The sequence below is a fragment of the Hetaerina americana genome, unplaced genomic scaffold (assembly GCF_022747635.1).
Source record: "Hetaerina americana unplaced genomic scaffold, ioHetAmer1.1.p SCAF_29, whole genome shotgun sequence".
NCBI lineage: Eukaryota > Metazoa > Arthropoda > Insecta > Odonata > Calopterygidae > Hetaerina > Hetaerina americana.
The window spans coordinates 598,658-617,217 of NW_027286863.1; the positions used below are offsets into that span (position 1 = coordinate 598,658).

The 18,560-nt window shown below is 42.1% G+C and overlaps 1 protein-coding gene across 4 annotated transcripts in view; it reads left to right on the forward strand.

Annotated features, from left to right (window-relative positions):
• The first annotated feature begins 17,187 nt into the window (after window positions 1-17,187).
• The window catches only part of LOC139689918 (inter-alpha-trypsin inhibitor heavy chain H2-like), a 50,621-nt gene continuing 49,248 nt past the window's right edge, over window positions 17,188-18,560 (forward strand). For all 4 annotated transcript variants that reach the window (XM_071587042.1, XM_071587043.1, XM_071587044.1 and 1 more), the window contains exon 1: window positions 17,188-18,460. In XM_071587042.1, the coding sequence (XP_071443143.1) occupies window positions 18,287-18,460 (174 nt within the window). In that variant the 5' untranslated portion in view covers window positions 17,188-18,286. The remainder of the gene's footprint in view (window positions 18,461-18,560) is intronic.

Here is an 18,560-nt window from a genome sequence, read left to right on the forward strand (position 1 = left end):
AAGGACACTCACAATTTGTTATTTACGTTTCGACAGCACGGCTGTCGTCTTCATCATCTTTGTGTCTCTATATTCTAAAAATCTACATCTGTGTTATATATATATATATATATATATATATAAAATCTTCGAAATGGAACGCTCTTCGGCGACGCACAAATATATAAAAACACGGATGTATATTCTACAAATCTACATCCGTGTTTATATATATATATAAATAAATAAATATATATATATATATATATATATATATCTATATAAATCACTTATAAGCTCGAGTCTATCCCCATTGTTTTCAATCAAGCAATTATGGAACCAAAATCATTTAATTGTGGACTTTTTTCGTCAATATCAATGTATTTCCACTTCATCGTTCATATCAATTTGCATTTCCTTCGTTAATGAGTATGAGAATTAGTTAGTAATGGGCAGAGAAGTTTCAGATATCCCTATAATCAATTTCGTATGTCTTTTCTTGGTCGAATCTGTCCCCAAACGCTTACTATAACATGTATATTGATTTGCTTTGTAAATATCATGCAGAAATTATTGCACTACCACCTCTTCTTACATTATTCTGCTTTTAAAAATCGGCAATTGCTAGTATTTTGAGGGGTTTTACAGGGTGCTCTGTTAGGAAAAGAGGAGGTTACTAATTCAGCTTTAATGGCATTATTTACCAGTTACAAATTTACAAAAATAATGCCTATTCATAAAAGGGTTTTAAAGGATATGATGATGATTTATGATGAGTCAGAGCAAAGAGCCATCGGAAGTAGTCGAAAATTATAATGCCTTAACAGGACCATAATAAACTGCGGGAGATGCCGCAAGAGTAACTTTTAACGGAGCCATCCTCTAATGTGCATTTCAATGCAACAATTTCAGAGTGTAAGAATCATTCGCCTTTCCCGGTCAAGTTGAATGATTTGTACACTCTGAAATTGTTGAATTGAAAGGACGATAACATTTAGCACTTAATATTATATATGAGACATGCCATGGTCGTCAAAATCTTCCAGGATTCCCTTTCGACACTTACATATCCGAGGGTTTCAATTATTAAATCCATGTCAAATTTTGTCAGCCCCGGGCACTAATTAATTTATTTAAAATTATGAATGAGAATTGAAGTGAAAACTTTGGTAAAATTTACTGTGTTGACACGAAATTAATTAACACCGTCAACAGCCAGAATGGATGAATGGACAAATATTAAAGAATAATAAATAATTAGGAGGAAACTCGATAAAAATGTGGTTTTAATGAGCATTACAAAACTGTTGATCGCATTAATATTAAAGCGTAACATCCCACCCTTGCCTTAGGATTTCATTCGGGAATTAATGCTGCGCGTCAAATATATAAATAAACCATCGCGAGTCAAAACATTGTCCATATTTACACTTGAGCATTTGAATAAAATAAGGGTGCGGATCAGGATACCAGTAACGAACAGTGTAACGCATCATTTGGATTAACACTTTCTATTGTGCTCAATAAATAATTCCCACTCTCGTGTTGCGTATTAACATTCTTTCCTTAGAGTTTTACTCCAAGAAAATATATGTAAGGTGTAGTAGGTTCACGTGCAATATAGCAGTAGCACTTGAGGCGTCGTCGTCGTTTATGTGATAAATATGTTGCGTTAAAACTCGAATTTTACTTTTGAATAATGTTGTATCAGAAAAATTCCATGATGAAAGAAGACGCTTTGCTTTTCAGCGTAGAGTATTTTCATTACGACCTAGGTTACAGCGTAACATCTTCAGATCACATGAAGATATAACGCCGTAACGAAACCTAGGTCGTAATACCAATTTTCTACTTGGAAAAGCAAAGTGTCTTCTTTCATCCTGAAGGATTTCCACCATGCTACGCCAGAAACTGTGTTATTTGAAATATGCCATGTTAAACTACTGTGATTTCTTGGCTACCCATTGAAATGGTTTCATATAACGGAACTCCCTGTATTTATCTGGTGATTTGGTAAAACGGGAGCTATACTGGGATTCGGTCACTTCAGCCATTGACTAGCGTAGTTCAATTCTTGTACAAATTCAAAAGTAAAGTATTAAGTACTGGATGCTTTCAAATAATGTAGTACTGTTTGGCATTTCTGCATAAGATAATAAAACTACTTTAAGAAATAGTGCTGTATTTTTAATTACCTTAAACTATTTTTTAGTCAACTTCAGCTGACATAAGCCACCCGAGTGTTAAAATACCAGAACAAGGGATGGGGAATCGGAGAAAATAAAATTCCATTCAAGGTACTCTTTCTATTAACATTTAGATTTTGGACCGTCTGCCAATATTTACATCGGGCATTGATGAATCAATAAACCAGTGCACACAGTTATACATGAAACTTTTGTGTTTACTTCTATTTTTTATCTATGACAACATGGGCATTATTAAACAACTCATCTCCGTCATTTTCTAACTTATTTAAATATTTTTACATAATAATTGACAAGCATGGTTTTGTTTTCAGGAAGGGCGAGGAAAACTATTAAAGGGCCGCCAGTTTGATTTCCTCACCTTTAAGTCATAGAAAAATGATCTTAGACTTATGAAAAATGTTTCATATTTACACATCAGAGGACACATCTCACTGCTTAATTTTTAATTCATCTAAAATTCATAAGTCAGAAGCGCCTTTCGGCAAAAAATATTATTTTTATGAACTGCAATCAATTCTGGTCAGACTGGCATTAAAGAATTATGTGATTTCATTTCATTTTTTTCTTTCGACTCTCGAGTAAGGCCGGACGAATAATACAGGGCATCATCGAAAAACAAGCTTCGAAAGCTTAGGTTTCATATTTCAAAATTGAAATACATTTTATCAAATTATTTTAATGCATCAATGAATAGGAAAAGAATTTTTTTAATTCAGATAATCCCAAAAAAAATCAGAAATGCGAAATATTATGGCATATAAATCTCCTCAATATTTATTGAGTATTCCGGAAATATCATGATTCCACTCCAAAAACCCGACTCCACTCTTGATAAAGAGTTATATTTTGTTTTTTAAACAGTTGTTGATTGAAGGGATCGGGACGGTACAATGGCTAAATGTACTCGCCTCTCACCCCGAGTGTACAGGTTCGAACCCCGGTGGTGGCCGTATTTTTCAGTTGCATCCCGAACCGTGTTTGGGGTGCTATATAAAGAGAGCATTTTGAGTGAGTGCGTCGGAGTTGACAGTTAAACTGTGGCGCCTTACGCCAAGAGTAGGCTCATCCCAACGCCAGGTTTCTTTCCACCCTCAGATCATCCTACCCCAACCAGATTACCCACCTATCCCTCCTGGCTCAAATGACCTCGGCCGTCCGTCGCCTTCCCTAATTGACTACTACTGCTACTATTGCTGTGTGATTTTAGCGGAAAATGTTGCCCGATGTCCCTCATGCAAATATTTTAATACATATTTTCCATTCTCGACACATAATTCCCACTATAATTTGTTCCTGGATTTCCCATGATATTGCGATCCAGGAATCAATGCAAGCGGTTTTTGACCCCGCACGCTTCCGATTCCTCTCCCAAACTTCCCCTCCAAACGAAAAAAAAAGAAAAAAATTATAAAAACACCAAATTTTCGGAAGTGAGACTCTCGGCCAACTCCAAACGCAGAAGTGGAAGAGTGCGAGAGAGAGAGAGGGAGGGAGGGAGAGAAAACTCGATTGCGTCACGGCGACACTCCTCGGGGCGAACTCCGGCCGTTAATCACGCGGCGGAGCGAGGCAGTTTAAGGCAAGGCCAGAGGAGGCGACTGCGATGCTGGACATGGGACTGTTAATTGGGTCAACGGATCCCCACACCAGCCTCCGCAGCAACATTGGCGGGCGGGGCAAGCGGGGGGGGGGGGGAGAGAGGACGATGAAGAAAAAACACCCTCGCTGCTGGACCAGAGAGGGAACCCTTTCTGTGAATTTGAGACTTCTTCCATTCCCATATATAGTTCGGATGGGCCGCAGACTCCCGACCGCACAGCAGTTATGTCTACTGCCGGAATCTACGCTGTTTTGCGAGTTTTAACAAAGAAGCGATCATTTCCTCGCCAATTTTTATTGGAAGAATACAGCGGGTAAATATCAGAACTTCGTAGAAACGGTGCAGAGGGAATTAATCATGCGAGCTAGGACCGAATTTTCCTAGCAAAGTAAAGTTATCTGAATAACTGATTTAATCACAATTTTTTACGGTGCCTTTGTGTTGCCGGGGTCTCGATCCTTTCGTAGAAACACTGCAAGGTATAAAGAAATAATGCTTTGAAGATAAAATATCCTCAGCGTGTATCCGAAGAATCGACACATGACTGATAAGATAATCCAGCGCCAGAATGCTTGGATTAGGCAGAAAGGCAGCAACACCTGCAGAGAGGCCTTGGGTATGACGAAGCCTCATTACTTGGTTTCAGATAACGCATTGGTGCTTCTCTTCTATCGTGCACAGACTTATTTACCTTGCAATAATTTTTCCTATCCTCTTTCCCCTTCCGAAAATCTCGCTTGTTCAAGAGAGAGCAATGAATAGAAGTTTACGGCCAAATTAAATGCTTTCAGGGACTCCATGTTTATTTCATGCGATTATGAAACGTATGCCGAATGGAGAAGAGGAATTAAAAGTGCATTGAAGAGGGAATAACAGTTACGACTCTCTCCATTCCAGCTTTACAGGCATATCATGTGATCCGAATGACAGTGTCAACCATAAATCCGAAAATAAATAATGTAAACAAAGGAAAACATTAGAGATTAAAAATCCAATGCGTCCAATGGAATTGCCTTTTATTACACTTTTTTGCATGCTTGATATGTATAATACTAACGGAAAATAAAAAATGGATTAAAAATTATTATTACCGAAGTGACTTGACTTGTAAAAAATTATTTCGCAATGACTGAGATGATATAAGCCTTGACTTAAATAATATAAAGAAAACTAAGCGAGTTGCTTATAGAAGATTGGCCGGAATACGCATTTGGGTCCAGACTGGCGCAAGTCACGCACTTTAAGCATTGCCACCTTTGAATCCAAACAACGGACTGGTTTCAATTGAGTGCAGGATTGGGTGGGTAAAAAATCAAGAAGCATACGGCGTACTTTCATGTACCAAACTACCAAACATACGACCAAGACTTTGGTATAAGGTAGCAGTATGCGTGAACGACGGTTCTAAGGGTAACCAATTTTTTTCAAAAACTTACATTTAAGGAAGTAAATAATAGTGAAAGACTAAATTAAGTGTTTGAGAAATATCGTTTGGAGTTGTTTTTATTTCATATTATATTTATTCAACAAATTAAAACCTAAGATAATTAAGAATTGAGATTTCCACTAAACCAGTGATATGGTGGAAATCATAATTGTTAATTATCATTTCTATGCAGCAATTTCAGAGTGTAAAAATCATTCGCCTTGACTGGGATTCTCTCCGAAATAAAAAGTTGCCCCGAAGTTGAGCCTGAAACTATACGGTCGGTAAAGTGAAACCTGTTCGGAATCCAAGGGAATTGGGGTAATTTTTAAATATTTTTGAGGAAGGTTAATAAAAATATATTTTAAAATATAATTTTAGCAGAAAGTATAAAAATCTTGAAGAATGGCGCTCTACCTCGTTCTTATCTGACGAAGGTTACACTTTGATTTTAAAATATAAGCCCATTGCTTAGAATTTATTTGCCAGCTGGAACCCAGGAAGTATTCTGATAGAAATTCTTCTTTGCCACCCAGATTCTATTATTGGGAAATGAATTGCAATGCTGCAAATTAATGATAAATATGAAACGGGTAAAAAGGGAGGAAAAATGACGATGGGCACACTTCAAAGAGAAATTGAATAGGGAGGCTAATTACGAAAACTCTTAAGAAGAAGAGGGCAACTAGTTGGATCCATCCTGAGGCTCGGTAGACTACGGAAGCTGACAATTGTAGGACACAGAGGGGGAGAATTATAATAAGCAAGCCGAGGATGAATTACGGGAAGAAGGTATTGAAAGCCATGAGCGCATTTAAGTACGAAGAAGAGAAAAGTTTGGCAGGGAGCAAGAAGAGAAGCTTCAAGAGTAAACCAATTCTCCGATTGAAAACCCGTTCACAGCCTAATGACTCACGACACAATGATAAACAAAAAGGATCCATGATAGCTCATCGAAGAGTGCAATGAAAAAGCTATTTTCAAGTGTGAGAACAAAATTAAAAAGAGATAAATAAATTCACGGAAGGAGCACCAAAAATGGAATGTCATGCATTAATGGAGACGCGGTAGTGAAAGCGGGGGGATAGATCGCAGAGCGGTTAATAGATGTTGAGGCTCGTTGACACTGATAAGTCCATAACAATTCAAATAATGTCCGCCAAAATAATTTCAAATTGATTAGATTTTACATTAAAGTGGAACGGTTGCGTGGTACACTTAGAGTTAACGGTCACTTTTTAACTCAATCAATGAGAAGGTACAAATTGAGACTTAAAAATGATTTAGGGTCTTGCGAAGCTTACGTTCTTTGGCAATCCATATTCGTAGGTATCACGAGCAGATTTATTGCGTACAGTGACTTGATGGGGAAATTATCAATTCCTACGTCATCCATCAAATTATTCCAAGAGAAGTTTACTCGTACTGTATCTTACCATCATTCTCGAATCCCATACTTATTTAATTGTCGCCCAACTACATAAATATATATATATGCTTTCGTAGACGTAACACGGAAGTGCCGAATAGTACAATACACAGTAACACACAATATAGAAACACAAAAAAAAGGAAGAACACTCACACGTATTTTCTTGATATTTCGACGGAAACAATCCGTCCTCATCTCAAGTTATAGAAGTAATCAGAAGTAATAATAAGATATAGAAGTAATTTTTTTTGTTTCTATATTGTGTGTAACTGTGTATTTTACTATATATATGTATATATATATTTATATATATATATATATATATATATATATATATATATATATATATATATATCCTCTCCCCGGACTACAAACTTGACGTGCTGGAAGGGCTTGTCCGTTCCGATGACCCCTAGAGCTGTGCTGACGGGAGTAATAATAATTGCTCCTGGTAGGGTCACCCATGCCAGATAGGTCGAAGGTTAGGAGCCAGACGAAAGGTAGTCCACGCAGCGTCTGTTCCTCAGTGAGGCGGCTGCAATGGCGTCTGACCCCAGTGGGGCGGCCAGCAAATGATGGTGTCACGTTAAAAACACTATTGAGGAAGGCAATGGGAAACCACCTCAATTATCATTCACAAGATTTACATGATGGACAAAACAGAGATTTTGAGTCCAGGCAACTACGGAACTCGGCCCAATCGGCCGTGTGTCGTGCCCGTCAGTGGGGGAGGCAAGGCTTCCGCGGTCGTCATCCCACGAAACCCTTGCAACGAAATACCGACAGCAGCAGGACAGAAGACGCAGGAGAAGAAGACCACATTAGTTAGAATAGGAACGTGGAATGTTAGGACAATGATGAGGACAGGGAAATTGGAGAATGTTAAGCGAGAGATGGAAAGAGGAAATATAGATATTTTAGGTCTATGCGAGGTGAGATGGAAGGATAGCGGGGATTACTGGAGTGATAATTATAGAATAATATACAGCGGCGGGGACGAGAGCCAACGATGGGTTGACATAGTATTAAATGAAGAGGTAGGAAGAAGCGTAGTCAACATAGAGCAGGTAACAGATAGATTATTACTCTTTGAGATAAAAGCAGAACCGACGAACTTGATTATTATACAGGTATACATGCCACCGAGCAACCATAAGGAAGAAGACGTCGATAGGATATACGATCAGTTATAGGACATAATCGCGTGTGTTCCTGCAGGGAAACATTTGATAGTGATGGGGGATTGGAATGCGACGGTAGGCGAAAGAAGAGATGGTGACGAAATCGGGGACTACGGTTTAGCCACAAGGAATGACCGCGGGAAGAAAGCAGTTGAGTTCTGCAGGAGACAGGGGTTAGTCATCACCAACACTTGGTTTGGACACCATAAAAGACGCAGGTATACATGGAAAATGCCAGGTGACTCAGAAAGGTATCAGCTAGATTATATTCTGGTTAGACACAGGTTTAGGAACAGTGTGATTAATTCGCACAGCTTCCTGGGAGCGGATGCGGACTCTGACCACAATTTAGTTGTTATGAAATGTAGCGTCCGTTTCAAAAAGATAAGGCAGGGGAGTCGGGTTAGAAAATAAAATGTAGAAGCATTGAATGGTTTGAAAAGGAAGGAGTACAAACAGGCGGTGGAGAAAATCATGGAGAATAGTAAAGAGCTAAGTACTATCGAAGAAAAATGGGCAAGTACCAAGAAAGGGTTGCCTAAAGCCGCTAAAGACACTATTGGAACCGTTAACGCTAAAAGGACTCGTAAACCATGGATCACGGATGAGATGATTACAAAAATGGATGAGCGGCGAAAATGGAAGAATATAAATACAGAATTAGGCAAAATGAAGTACAAAGAATTGAACAATAAATTGAGGCGGGCAACAAATAAAGCAAAGGAAGCATGGTGGAAGACGCAGTGCGAGAATATGGAAAGTCTGCTGAGGAAGGGGGAAATCGGTGCGCTTTACAGCATAGTTAAATCTTTATCGGGAAGTAAGAAAGGGAGATCAACGATAGCAGTTAGAGATAAGGCCGGTAAGGTAATAGTTGACGCAGGAAAGATCCAAGAGAGATGGAAGGAGCATATATAAAAGCTGCATAGTAAAGAACTTAGACCAACAAAGTAAGATATTGAAAAAGAATATGACGTAGAGGAAGACGGCTTAGGTCCAGGCATACTAGACAATGAGATAGAAAGGGCATTAAGGGAGATGAAACGAAATAAGGCCGTGGGGGTGGATAACATTCCCGCGGAACTATTGAAATGTTTAAGAAAATGTGGGAGGAAGAGGCTCTATGCGCTGATTCGTAGTATTTATGAGGAAGGAATCTGGCCGGAAGACTTTTTGAGATCAGTTTTAGTTCCTATTCCGAAAAAGGTAAAGGCTATAACTTGTGAGGACTACAGGACGATAAGTTTGATATCCCACGCAGCTAAATTTATTCTAGGGATCATAAATAATAGGATAGAGAGTAGGGTAAATGATTACTTAGGGGATGACCAGTTCGAGTTCAGGAAGGGCAGAGGGACGCGTGATGTCATTGCAGTAATGAGATTATTAAGCGAGAGGAATATAGAACACAACCAGTAGGTATTTGCCTGTATCGTAGATTTCGAAAAAGCGTTTGATAGAGTGAACTGGGAGAAACTAATCAGTATAATGATGAAAACAGGAATAGACTAATAGATAGGAGGGAAGGGAGGCTAATCCGCTTCCTGTACATGTCTCAGACTGCGCAGGTGCGGGTGGGAAATGGGTCCGGATGTAGTTAGGTGTTCAAAGTAGTAGGGACGTAAGGAGAAGAATTGCGCTTGGCAAAGAGCCTTTTAGAAGGAGGAGGGAGTTGATGACAGGGACGCTGAGCATGGATATTAAGAAAAGACTCGTAAAAACTTTGATATGGAGCGTAGCTATGTACGGCGCGGAAACGTGGTCTTTGAAGCAGGAGGATAGACGTAGACTGGAGGCTTTTGAAATGTGGGTGTGGAGAAGAATGGAAAAGGTGAAATGGACAGAGAAGAAAACAAATGAGGAAGTACTTGGTATGGTGGGCGAAGAGAGGGGTTTGTTGGGAGCAATCCAATGGAGGCAGGAAAAGTGGATGAAGGGGGTATTGACCGGCAGCGGGATGTTGAAGACTGTAATTGAGGGGAGAATGTTGGGCAAACGTGGAAAGGGAAGGAACAGGATACGGATGTAGGACGGGATGAAGGGAGGAAGAAAGTACTCAGAGCTGAAGAGGGACCTGATGTAGAGTAGGATGTTGTGTTTTGCTAGGGGCCACAAATTATTTAATTAGTAATTATGTCCAGGCAAAAACCTACTTTAACCGGTAGATTACCTAATAAAATAATATATATATATATATATATATATATATATATATATATATATATGGGTCGCGGTAGTCCAGGGGTAGAGCTTTGGACTGCTGATCAGAGGGGGCTGAGTTCAATTCCCTAGCGCAGCGAATCACTTTGCAAACGAGTGTGGCGTTCCTAGTCTGGGGACCTGCAGCTCCACCCAAGCTATGTGATTTTTCGGGTACCAGATCTTCCTGGGAAACCATAACTGGCACAAGGAAAGGAACCGGCCCCCCTACCCTGATGTGTGAATTTTCACACGCCGTATAGGGCTTAGTACTGGGTGATCTCTACCATCACCTACTAAACCGACCTTCGGGTTGATTACTGTGTTTATGGTGTCTATGTATGCGTGAAATGGAAGTTATAGCTACCGGAATCCGACTGAAGCTCGAAGGGGCGACTACCCCGTCCCAGATATGTGCAGACGTATCGTCCGTTGGAGGGATGCAGCACGTTCACCGCAGGGAAGCGAATCGCGTTGCAAACGAGTTTGGCGTTCCAAGTCAATGCATGGAATAAAAAAAGGATTCTCACTTGGGCTAGTTTCAATGGCCATCCGCTTCTTTCTGCCCCTCTTTTTTGCGCACTTCCTGATGGGAAACGTAAGCATTTCATGTGGGGCTTACTTTTTGTCGATGTTTTTTCTACCAAGCTCAATAAAAATAGACGGTCGCCTAGGAAGCGCAAAAACTGCTTTCTCTTTCGTTGTGGGACGGGTGACGATCAAGACGCTTCGTGAAAACTTTTTCCGTCATGTGGTTATGCTATTACGAATGCATCGCATGGCAATGAGTCAAGCAAATAGCTTCTGCAGCACCACGAGGAATTAGTTATATTACCGCTTCTGGCAGCATGTCGTATGAACATCATTTCCAATGTTAAGGCGAGATGTTGCAAAGGGATGTTCGCATCCCGATGCCAATAGACCCTGGCGAAAAGAAGTTAATTGCTTTTCCATCATGCATTATTTATCATGAGTCAACTATTCATCTATTTCTTAACTATGCCTCGTGCCTAATTTCTCTACTCCGCCGTTAGGATAAGTTTGACTTTTTCCAATTAAAACAATTTCTTAAGGCTTATGGAATGATTTGGAAAAGTGTATATTAAGTGTGTGCCATCTTGGAGATTACGAATACGTTGCAGGGCTTTCCCAAACAGAATACATGGGATAAAAAAGGATTATAACGCTGACATTTGTATTTAGGACAACTCAGGCACTTCTGAGCGTCAATAAGGTTCACCCATGACTATGATTGAAAAATTCAGCAGTTAATCAAATATTCTTCAACAACATCCATTTATTTGAGATACTTCTGTGATTCACCAAATTTCTCCATTGTACGGAAACTTCCGTCAGCGTGCTCTGTTTTAAATCACATATTCACCTGTTACAAATGGATATGTCAGCCTACACTTAGTACTGTGTTAGCAGAAGAGTGTTGCTCGAGAGTGGATTGTGCAGGAAAAGAAGGCCTTTGAGATATAACATGCACACCACGTATGCTAGGTTGCGAGAGTGCCCATGCCTCAATCCGAAGAGGATACTCGGCCTTGAGACACTTGCTGTCAAATCAGTAGTTTCCTTTACGGTGATTGATTTTAAACACAATTTTGATTTTAAACTCAAACCTCATGTTTTACGAAACGCATTCGATAATATATGTGAAGACGCTCACCTTTATGGATAGGCATTTTACGTGGAATCAGGATATTCCTCCATCTTTGAACGCGAATACATGCACATAAAACATAATTTTCATTCCTCAGAGTGGCGAACCTCCGTGAGGATTAGGTGTGAATTCTCTCCGTGAAAACACACTGAGATGAAGTTTTTTATGCCATCATTGACATTTTCCTGGGAATCAAATATTTAATTTTATATCGCGGGAAACCATAATACATATTGCATTACGGAGAAGTAATTCCTGTAGCCTTATTTGCATCCACGACCCCCCATATGCAGAGAGTAATCCTGAGTTCGCGAAGCAAGATTCTCCAAGTAAATTTAATTATGGTTACTCCGAAGATGCGTGAATGATGGAACATCCTAAGTATTACATGTTTCATGCCCAGTACGCTCCATGCCATCGAAGTGGTGTTGGACCTACAAGTGCTGGAGGTTAGAGGACTTCGCCATATCGCGGGATTCCCAAGATGAAAAATGCCACCAATTTGTCGACCTAGATACGAGATGTTAGGAGACTCAAGTGGGGCGACCTCTCCTCTTCCTCTCATTCTACTTTTTCATCGCTCAATGAATTCTGCTTCAATTTTTGCTAATTTCTCATTAATTAGTCTTCCCATTAGATATTGCGAAGTAATCGACAATGATTTGCATAGGCAAAGAAGATGAGCTAGGCAGAAATAACTATTTCTTATTAAACGATCGAGAAAATATGAATGCAAATAAAAAAGAGAATTCGTAACCATGACCATGAAATCATCCGATACATTTTGTATTTTCATCCAAAAACCAAGACATGGATGATTTATGATTACGGTCAACGGTTTTCTTCTTCATCTTTCATGAGAAATCAGTAGGGTCTACTTACTTATTCTCGGGTTGAACAGTATACGAGAGCGGTCCCATAGGTACCCGGCCTGTCCTAGAGATGGCGATAGTTGTTTGAAAAATATCAATGTATTAGAAAGCATGCAGTCTTATAGAGAGCATATATTTCAAGTTTGAAGACGCCACGTTGTTTAGTATTTGTTTGGCAGACATCAATGGGGAACGTCTTCAGTGGGTTTGCGAAAATGGAGAAAATTGGACATCGTCATGTGATGCATTACTTTTACTTGAAAGGCCTCAGCCCAATCAATATAAAAGCTGGACTGGATTCTACTCTGAGTGAGTCTGCTCCTTCGTTTAAAGCAGTAAAATATTGGTTAACAGAGTTTAAACGAGGCCGTGAGACCTGTCAAGACGAGCATCGGTCGCATTGGTCGACCAAATGAGGTGACGACTCCAGGAACGGTGAAGAAAATCCACGAAGTGATGTGGCTGGATGATCGTCGACTGAAAGTGCACGAGCTAGCAAACATAGAAGGCTATCAAAGAGTGCGGTACGTTAGTATTAACTGAAAGTTTGGGCATGAGAAAGCTCTGTGCGAGATGGGTGCCGCGTTTGCTCACACTCGAGCAAAACGGGTGTCGCGAAGATGCGTCAATTGAGTGTTTAGCAAAGTTTCACAGCAACAAAACGGAGTTTTTGCGCCGTTTCATAACCATGGGTGAAACATGCGTCCATTACTTGACACCTGAGACAAAAGAACAATCATTACAAACGAATTGAAAACGGTTTCCAAAGAAGGCGAACACCGTTTCATTTGCAGGAAAGGTCATGGTTTTGGGATGCGTGTGGGATAATTTTCTTTGACTATCTTGAAAAAGGAAAAACTATCAACGGCGAGTATTATGCGAACTTATTGCAACGTTTGAGTGAATAAATCAAGCAAAAGCGGCCGCATTTGGCAAAGAAGAAAGTGTTGTTGTTTCATCAAGACAATGCACCTGCTCACAAATCCATTATTGCAACGGCCAAAATTCATGAATTTAAGTATGAATTGCTACCTCATGCACCATTCATTCACCAGATTTTGCCTCGTCGGATTATTATTTGTTCTCAAAATTAAAAAAATGCCTCGATGGTTCAAGATTTTCCTGCAGTGAAGAAGTGATGTCGGCAGTCGATGGCTTTTTTGAGGAGCAAGACAGTTCTTATTATAAAAAGGGCATTGAACTTATTGAACATTGCTGGGGCAAGTTAATAGAGCTGAAAGGAGATTATGTTGAAAAATAAATACATTATTTTCCAAAATGTTCGTGTTTCCTTTGTTGGGCCGGGTACTTCTGGGACCACCCTCGGACATCCTGAACATTAGATGAAGTCATGAAAGTCTTGCGACAAGAACGCAAGGTAGTAATCAAAACCTTATTCATTAATTAAATTACGTGAATTTTATCAATGCCAATATAACATTTCAAATGTACATAGTAGTTAACGCAATACAGGTATACATAGCATGCATACATAGATAACATTTAACGCAATAACCTGCATATATGCGGAGCATAACCCCAGAGAAGGTGGAACATGCCATTAGTGATGGTAATGTCTACGGCGATGGCTCATAATTCCTCAAGGATGGAGACAAGAATCTCCCCATCAAAATCCATAAATCCCAACCACAACACTTGCCGGAAAATACCAGAGCATGTAGTACATTTCCGGGACGAATGGATGCGACTCTATCAGGCTACTCTTAAGGGAAGGTCCTATGGGGTCCGTGGCTTAACATCCCATCCGACGCACTCACTAAAAGTGCTCTCCACAAAGCACCTCAAGTAGGGATCGGGATACCATTGAAATATATCTATCTCTAGGATTCGAACCCGGGACCTCTGGTTGGGAAGCCAGTACGTTAGCAACCGCACCATACCGATCCCATAATAAGTACTACACACCTACACATTGCGTACCAATTCTAAGACGAACAATTTTCACTTGTTCACATCACTTGATACTACGTAGAGTAACTTAATGTGAGGACGATGAAATATCTACCTTAACGGCAGAGTTGTCATTTATCTTGACGGAAAATATTGTACTTATTTGAGGGAGTGTTTGAATAAAACCTTTGACTCTTTAAAGATAAGAAAATATTTATTTTCTGTCAACCAATGCCAAACTGCCAGGAAAAGAATAATCTCGTGGCTACTCACCCTTTCCGCTGCGCTGACTAACAATGAGATGACGACCTTCCAGAGAGACATGAGGTTCCACCGTTCTGAATAAATGGCGGAGTGAGCATCGCCTGAAACCATTCCATCCGTAATCCATCCTGACAAAGAAAACGCTGACAATTAAGATTTCCACTTTCGAATAAATGTCCATGACTGGTTATTATTAATTTCATTTCCACACAAAAACATGCAAGAGTAACATCTACCAATGCTGTTCCAATTTTCACAACTTATTTCACCTTACGGTCGACACTGAGGGAAAATTCAAAATATCCAAATCCCATTAGAAATTTTATTTTAATTAAAAAATCATCTCCTTTGCATTTTTAGCATTTCACTTATACCAGACAGCTTATGACTCAGTTCGGTTGAATTAACTGAAGACTGGAGATACCAAATAATGCTGATTTTTTAATAGGAACATGGAAACATTAATGGGGAGCCATGAGGCGAGGTCGACCGCAGGCAAAGGCGAGAACCCACTCGATGAATGGAAATACTTGCCTTTGAACACTCAATAAAGTGGATCGTAAAATTTAATCATGCCATATCACATGCCTCCCTCAATCATAGAAATTGCTGATGAACCCATTCTGAGACACACATTAAGATATAAAAGTTATCATCCGTGATAAATCATAATAATTCTGAAAATTGATGCATTTGAAAACTATTCATCATGCACAAACATGCCTTCACAATATTTTTAATTTCTGGTTAAATTCTTTTTCCGAGAAAATCACTCGCTCGTTACAAATCAGTCCTGCCAAGTGTCGCAGACATTAGAATTTATATCGTAAAAAAATCGATAATTGCAAAGCTACAGCTTCTCAAATCTTATTCTGGCATGCGGTTATATTTTCTAGCGTCTTAACTTGATGACTTGACGCACGAATGGGGAATGACACTAACGGCAAAAATAACCGAATTCCCATGCCTTAATTATAATTATGTGAGTGAGGTAATAGTAAAAAATCATGAACTTCAGATCGCCCAGGCATACATACGTATCGTATGTCCAATGTGATTGTAAAAAGATATATTAACACATTATTTCGGAAGAATTCGAATTCCTTTGACATAACTCACACATTTTGAGACGGCCTACTCCATTTGAAAGTCCATGGCCATTCGGACCAGCGTCCCATATTCTTAATTTCCTCGGAGAAGAGGGGTTAAGTGGAGAAGATTTCAACGAATGTTCATCCTCCCTAGGAACACGTGTTGCTAAGCCATCAAAATTGTGAAAACCACCCAAGTTTCTGCCCGACCAAAATCCTGGAGAAAGAGTTGAAGAGAGGAGGAAGCGACACTAGGAAAAATGTTGTGCCGCTGGATGTAAAAAAACTCGACGGTCTCCTTATTCGACCGCGGCCGCCGCTATCTGCTTGTGACGGGGAGAGATGGGAACCGAAATGGGGCGGGGGAGGGGGGATTTCGAGTCACGCCCTCCCCCCCACAACATAGTGAGCCCTTCCCTATCCGCCGTCACATCCGACACGACGTCGGCACTGACCGACCGTACTTCCGCGAAAGTCTCCCCACCACCGCCGCTCTTCGAATACGCACATATCGAGATCTGCAGCAGAGAGCCGAGGTTCGCTCTCGAGTACCTCGGCATCCCGTTTCGCTTTTCGGCAAGAGCCACGATAAAAGGGAGGCAGATGACTTCTGAGGACTTAGCCAAAAACAGGAGTGAAGTGAAGGAAACATTGCCCGGAAAATATCGACTGAAATGAAGTCTTTCGTCGCTCCAGTCCATGTTTTCGTACACGGAGATCACTGCGAGGCGGGACCTCGATTTTTCGATCGATTGGAATCGAGGAAAATGGTGCACATGGTCGTCGTATTTGTACGGCACTCACTATTCTCTTCCAATTGAATGAACAGTTAAAGTTCGCGAGGAACTGATAACTCTGTTAAAGGCAACAGAGTTTCCCGTTCCTCGCAAACAGATTCATGAGTTACGGAGTCAAGGTGCGACAGAAAAATCCGCGAAATGGGCTTCATCTTCCTCGAATCGGTAATCTCCCCTGTGCCCGGACGAATCCTAAACTTGGGCAACTCTTTCGGCTCTTGAGGTGACCGATCGTGTAGATCCATCCCCCCGGGGGTCCTGCCCAGACGTCACGCGGACGCATAAATCACGCGCACGAAATTATTAATTTTTTTCACGCGGGATTACGAAAACGCGGGTTGCGAGAGGCGAGTGGGTTGGTGGGTCGTTCGAGGCGAGGGAGGGGGGGGGGGAGGGAGGCGCTCACGTTGAGACGCCGGCTAGGCGCCGGCCGCCCGCCCACCCGCGCGCGCGCACGAAGGCGTTGCGATGGGAGGGGAGAGAGTTGATGCGGGGGGGGGGGGGGGGAGCTGAAGTGTTTCGGAGAATGGAGACGCCGCACATCCCCGGTCGCGCTTGGACGAACGACGGCGTCTTGCTAGGAAGTCCCCGCCACAGAATCCTCGTACTCCCTCTCCCAGTTACATCCACGGCATCGGCTTAGATTACGAGAAGAACACGTGCTCTGCCGACGGAGTGAAGAAGACTCTGGTGTTACCCTCCTCCGAGGGAAGGGAGGGAGAGCGAAGGGGAAGAGGTGGTGTAGAGAGGGAGGGAGGAAGAGACTGCAGCACTCTCGCCCCCTACCTGTATCTTTCGTCCGATAGTCCGTTCCCAGTCCAATCACGAACGGTGTAGGTGTCACTGAGTTCGACGGCTGCCAGAGGGCGAAAAAGAAAACCGCGAGTGAGGGCCAACGGTGGAAGAGGAGGAGCTGCTTCGAGGGGAGAGAGAGGTTAGAGGGAAAGGCCAATTGGCACACGGAAGGGGGGGGGAAGAAAAGTCTGCTTTCGTTCGGGCACCGTTTTCGTCCGTCCGATCGCCCGCCCGGGGAGCAGCGACGCCCGCAGTGGCGCATGCACGAGGACGTGAGCGAGAAGTGCGGTCGGCGGTCCATCGCGCGCTTTTCCGTTCGGTCCACGACGCGCCGTCGATCGCATCTGTTTCGGGAAGACGAGAAGCATCCTTCCCCTCAATCCGGGAGGGAGGAGCCAAATTGGAGGCTGGGACGGGTCATCTCCCCTCCCCTCGTGCGCCACCTGGTGATCCCAAGGCGTGATATCAGTGAGCATCGTCCCTTTCCTTAATTACGTGGTGCAGGTATGAGCGCGGATGCGCAGTTCCATCATTATTTTATTTGGGGATTGTTGTCAATGACTCTTACACCAGTGGAAGTTCCGCCGAGCAACCAATTCTGCCAATATCTTGCTATCATTTAATTTATTCCTCCCCCTCTTCTACTCCACACCCACCCCCCTCCCCCAAACCCACCCGCCGCCAGTTTTACGCAACCGCGCCGGTGAAATCAAAACCGGACGACGACGGCGACAAACCGGCAGTGACCGCGTGTGTGAGGAGTGTGGGAAACAATCTTTTTTTGTTCAATAATAGAGAGGGTGGGGGGGGGGTGCAGTCGCCGCAGAAAAAGGACAAGGTTCGCGTGTGCCGTGCTCTGCATGTTGCCCTTCGTCGCCGCCGGGAGGTGGGTTCCAGGCCTCACGATGACTGCGACTGTTTCGGGGGCCTCCCGACTCCGCGGATTGGTGTGGTCCGTGACGACGTCCTTGGTACTGATGACTGCGCCGGGTGTGATGACCTTTTCCCAAGGGGTGGCGCCAGAGAGCCCTCAGGTGAGTGGGGAGGAGCGCTATCTCGAAAGTTTTCCCTGGGAGGAAAAGGTCGTGGCTTTCCGATCTCACGAAGTCCCCTCCCACCTAATTTTACTCTCGG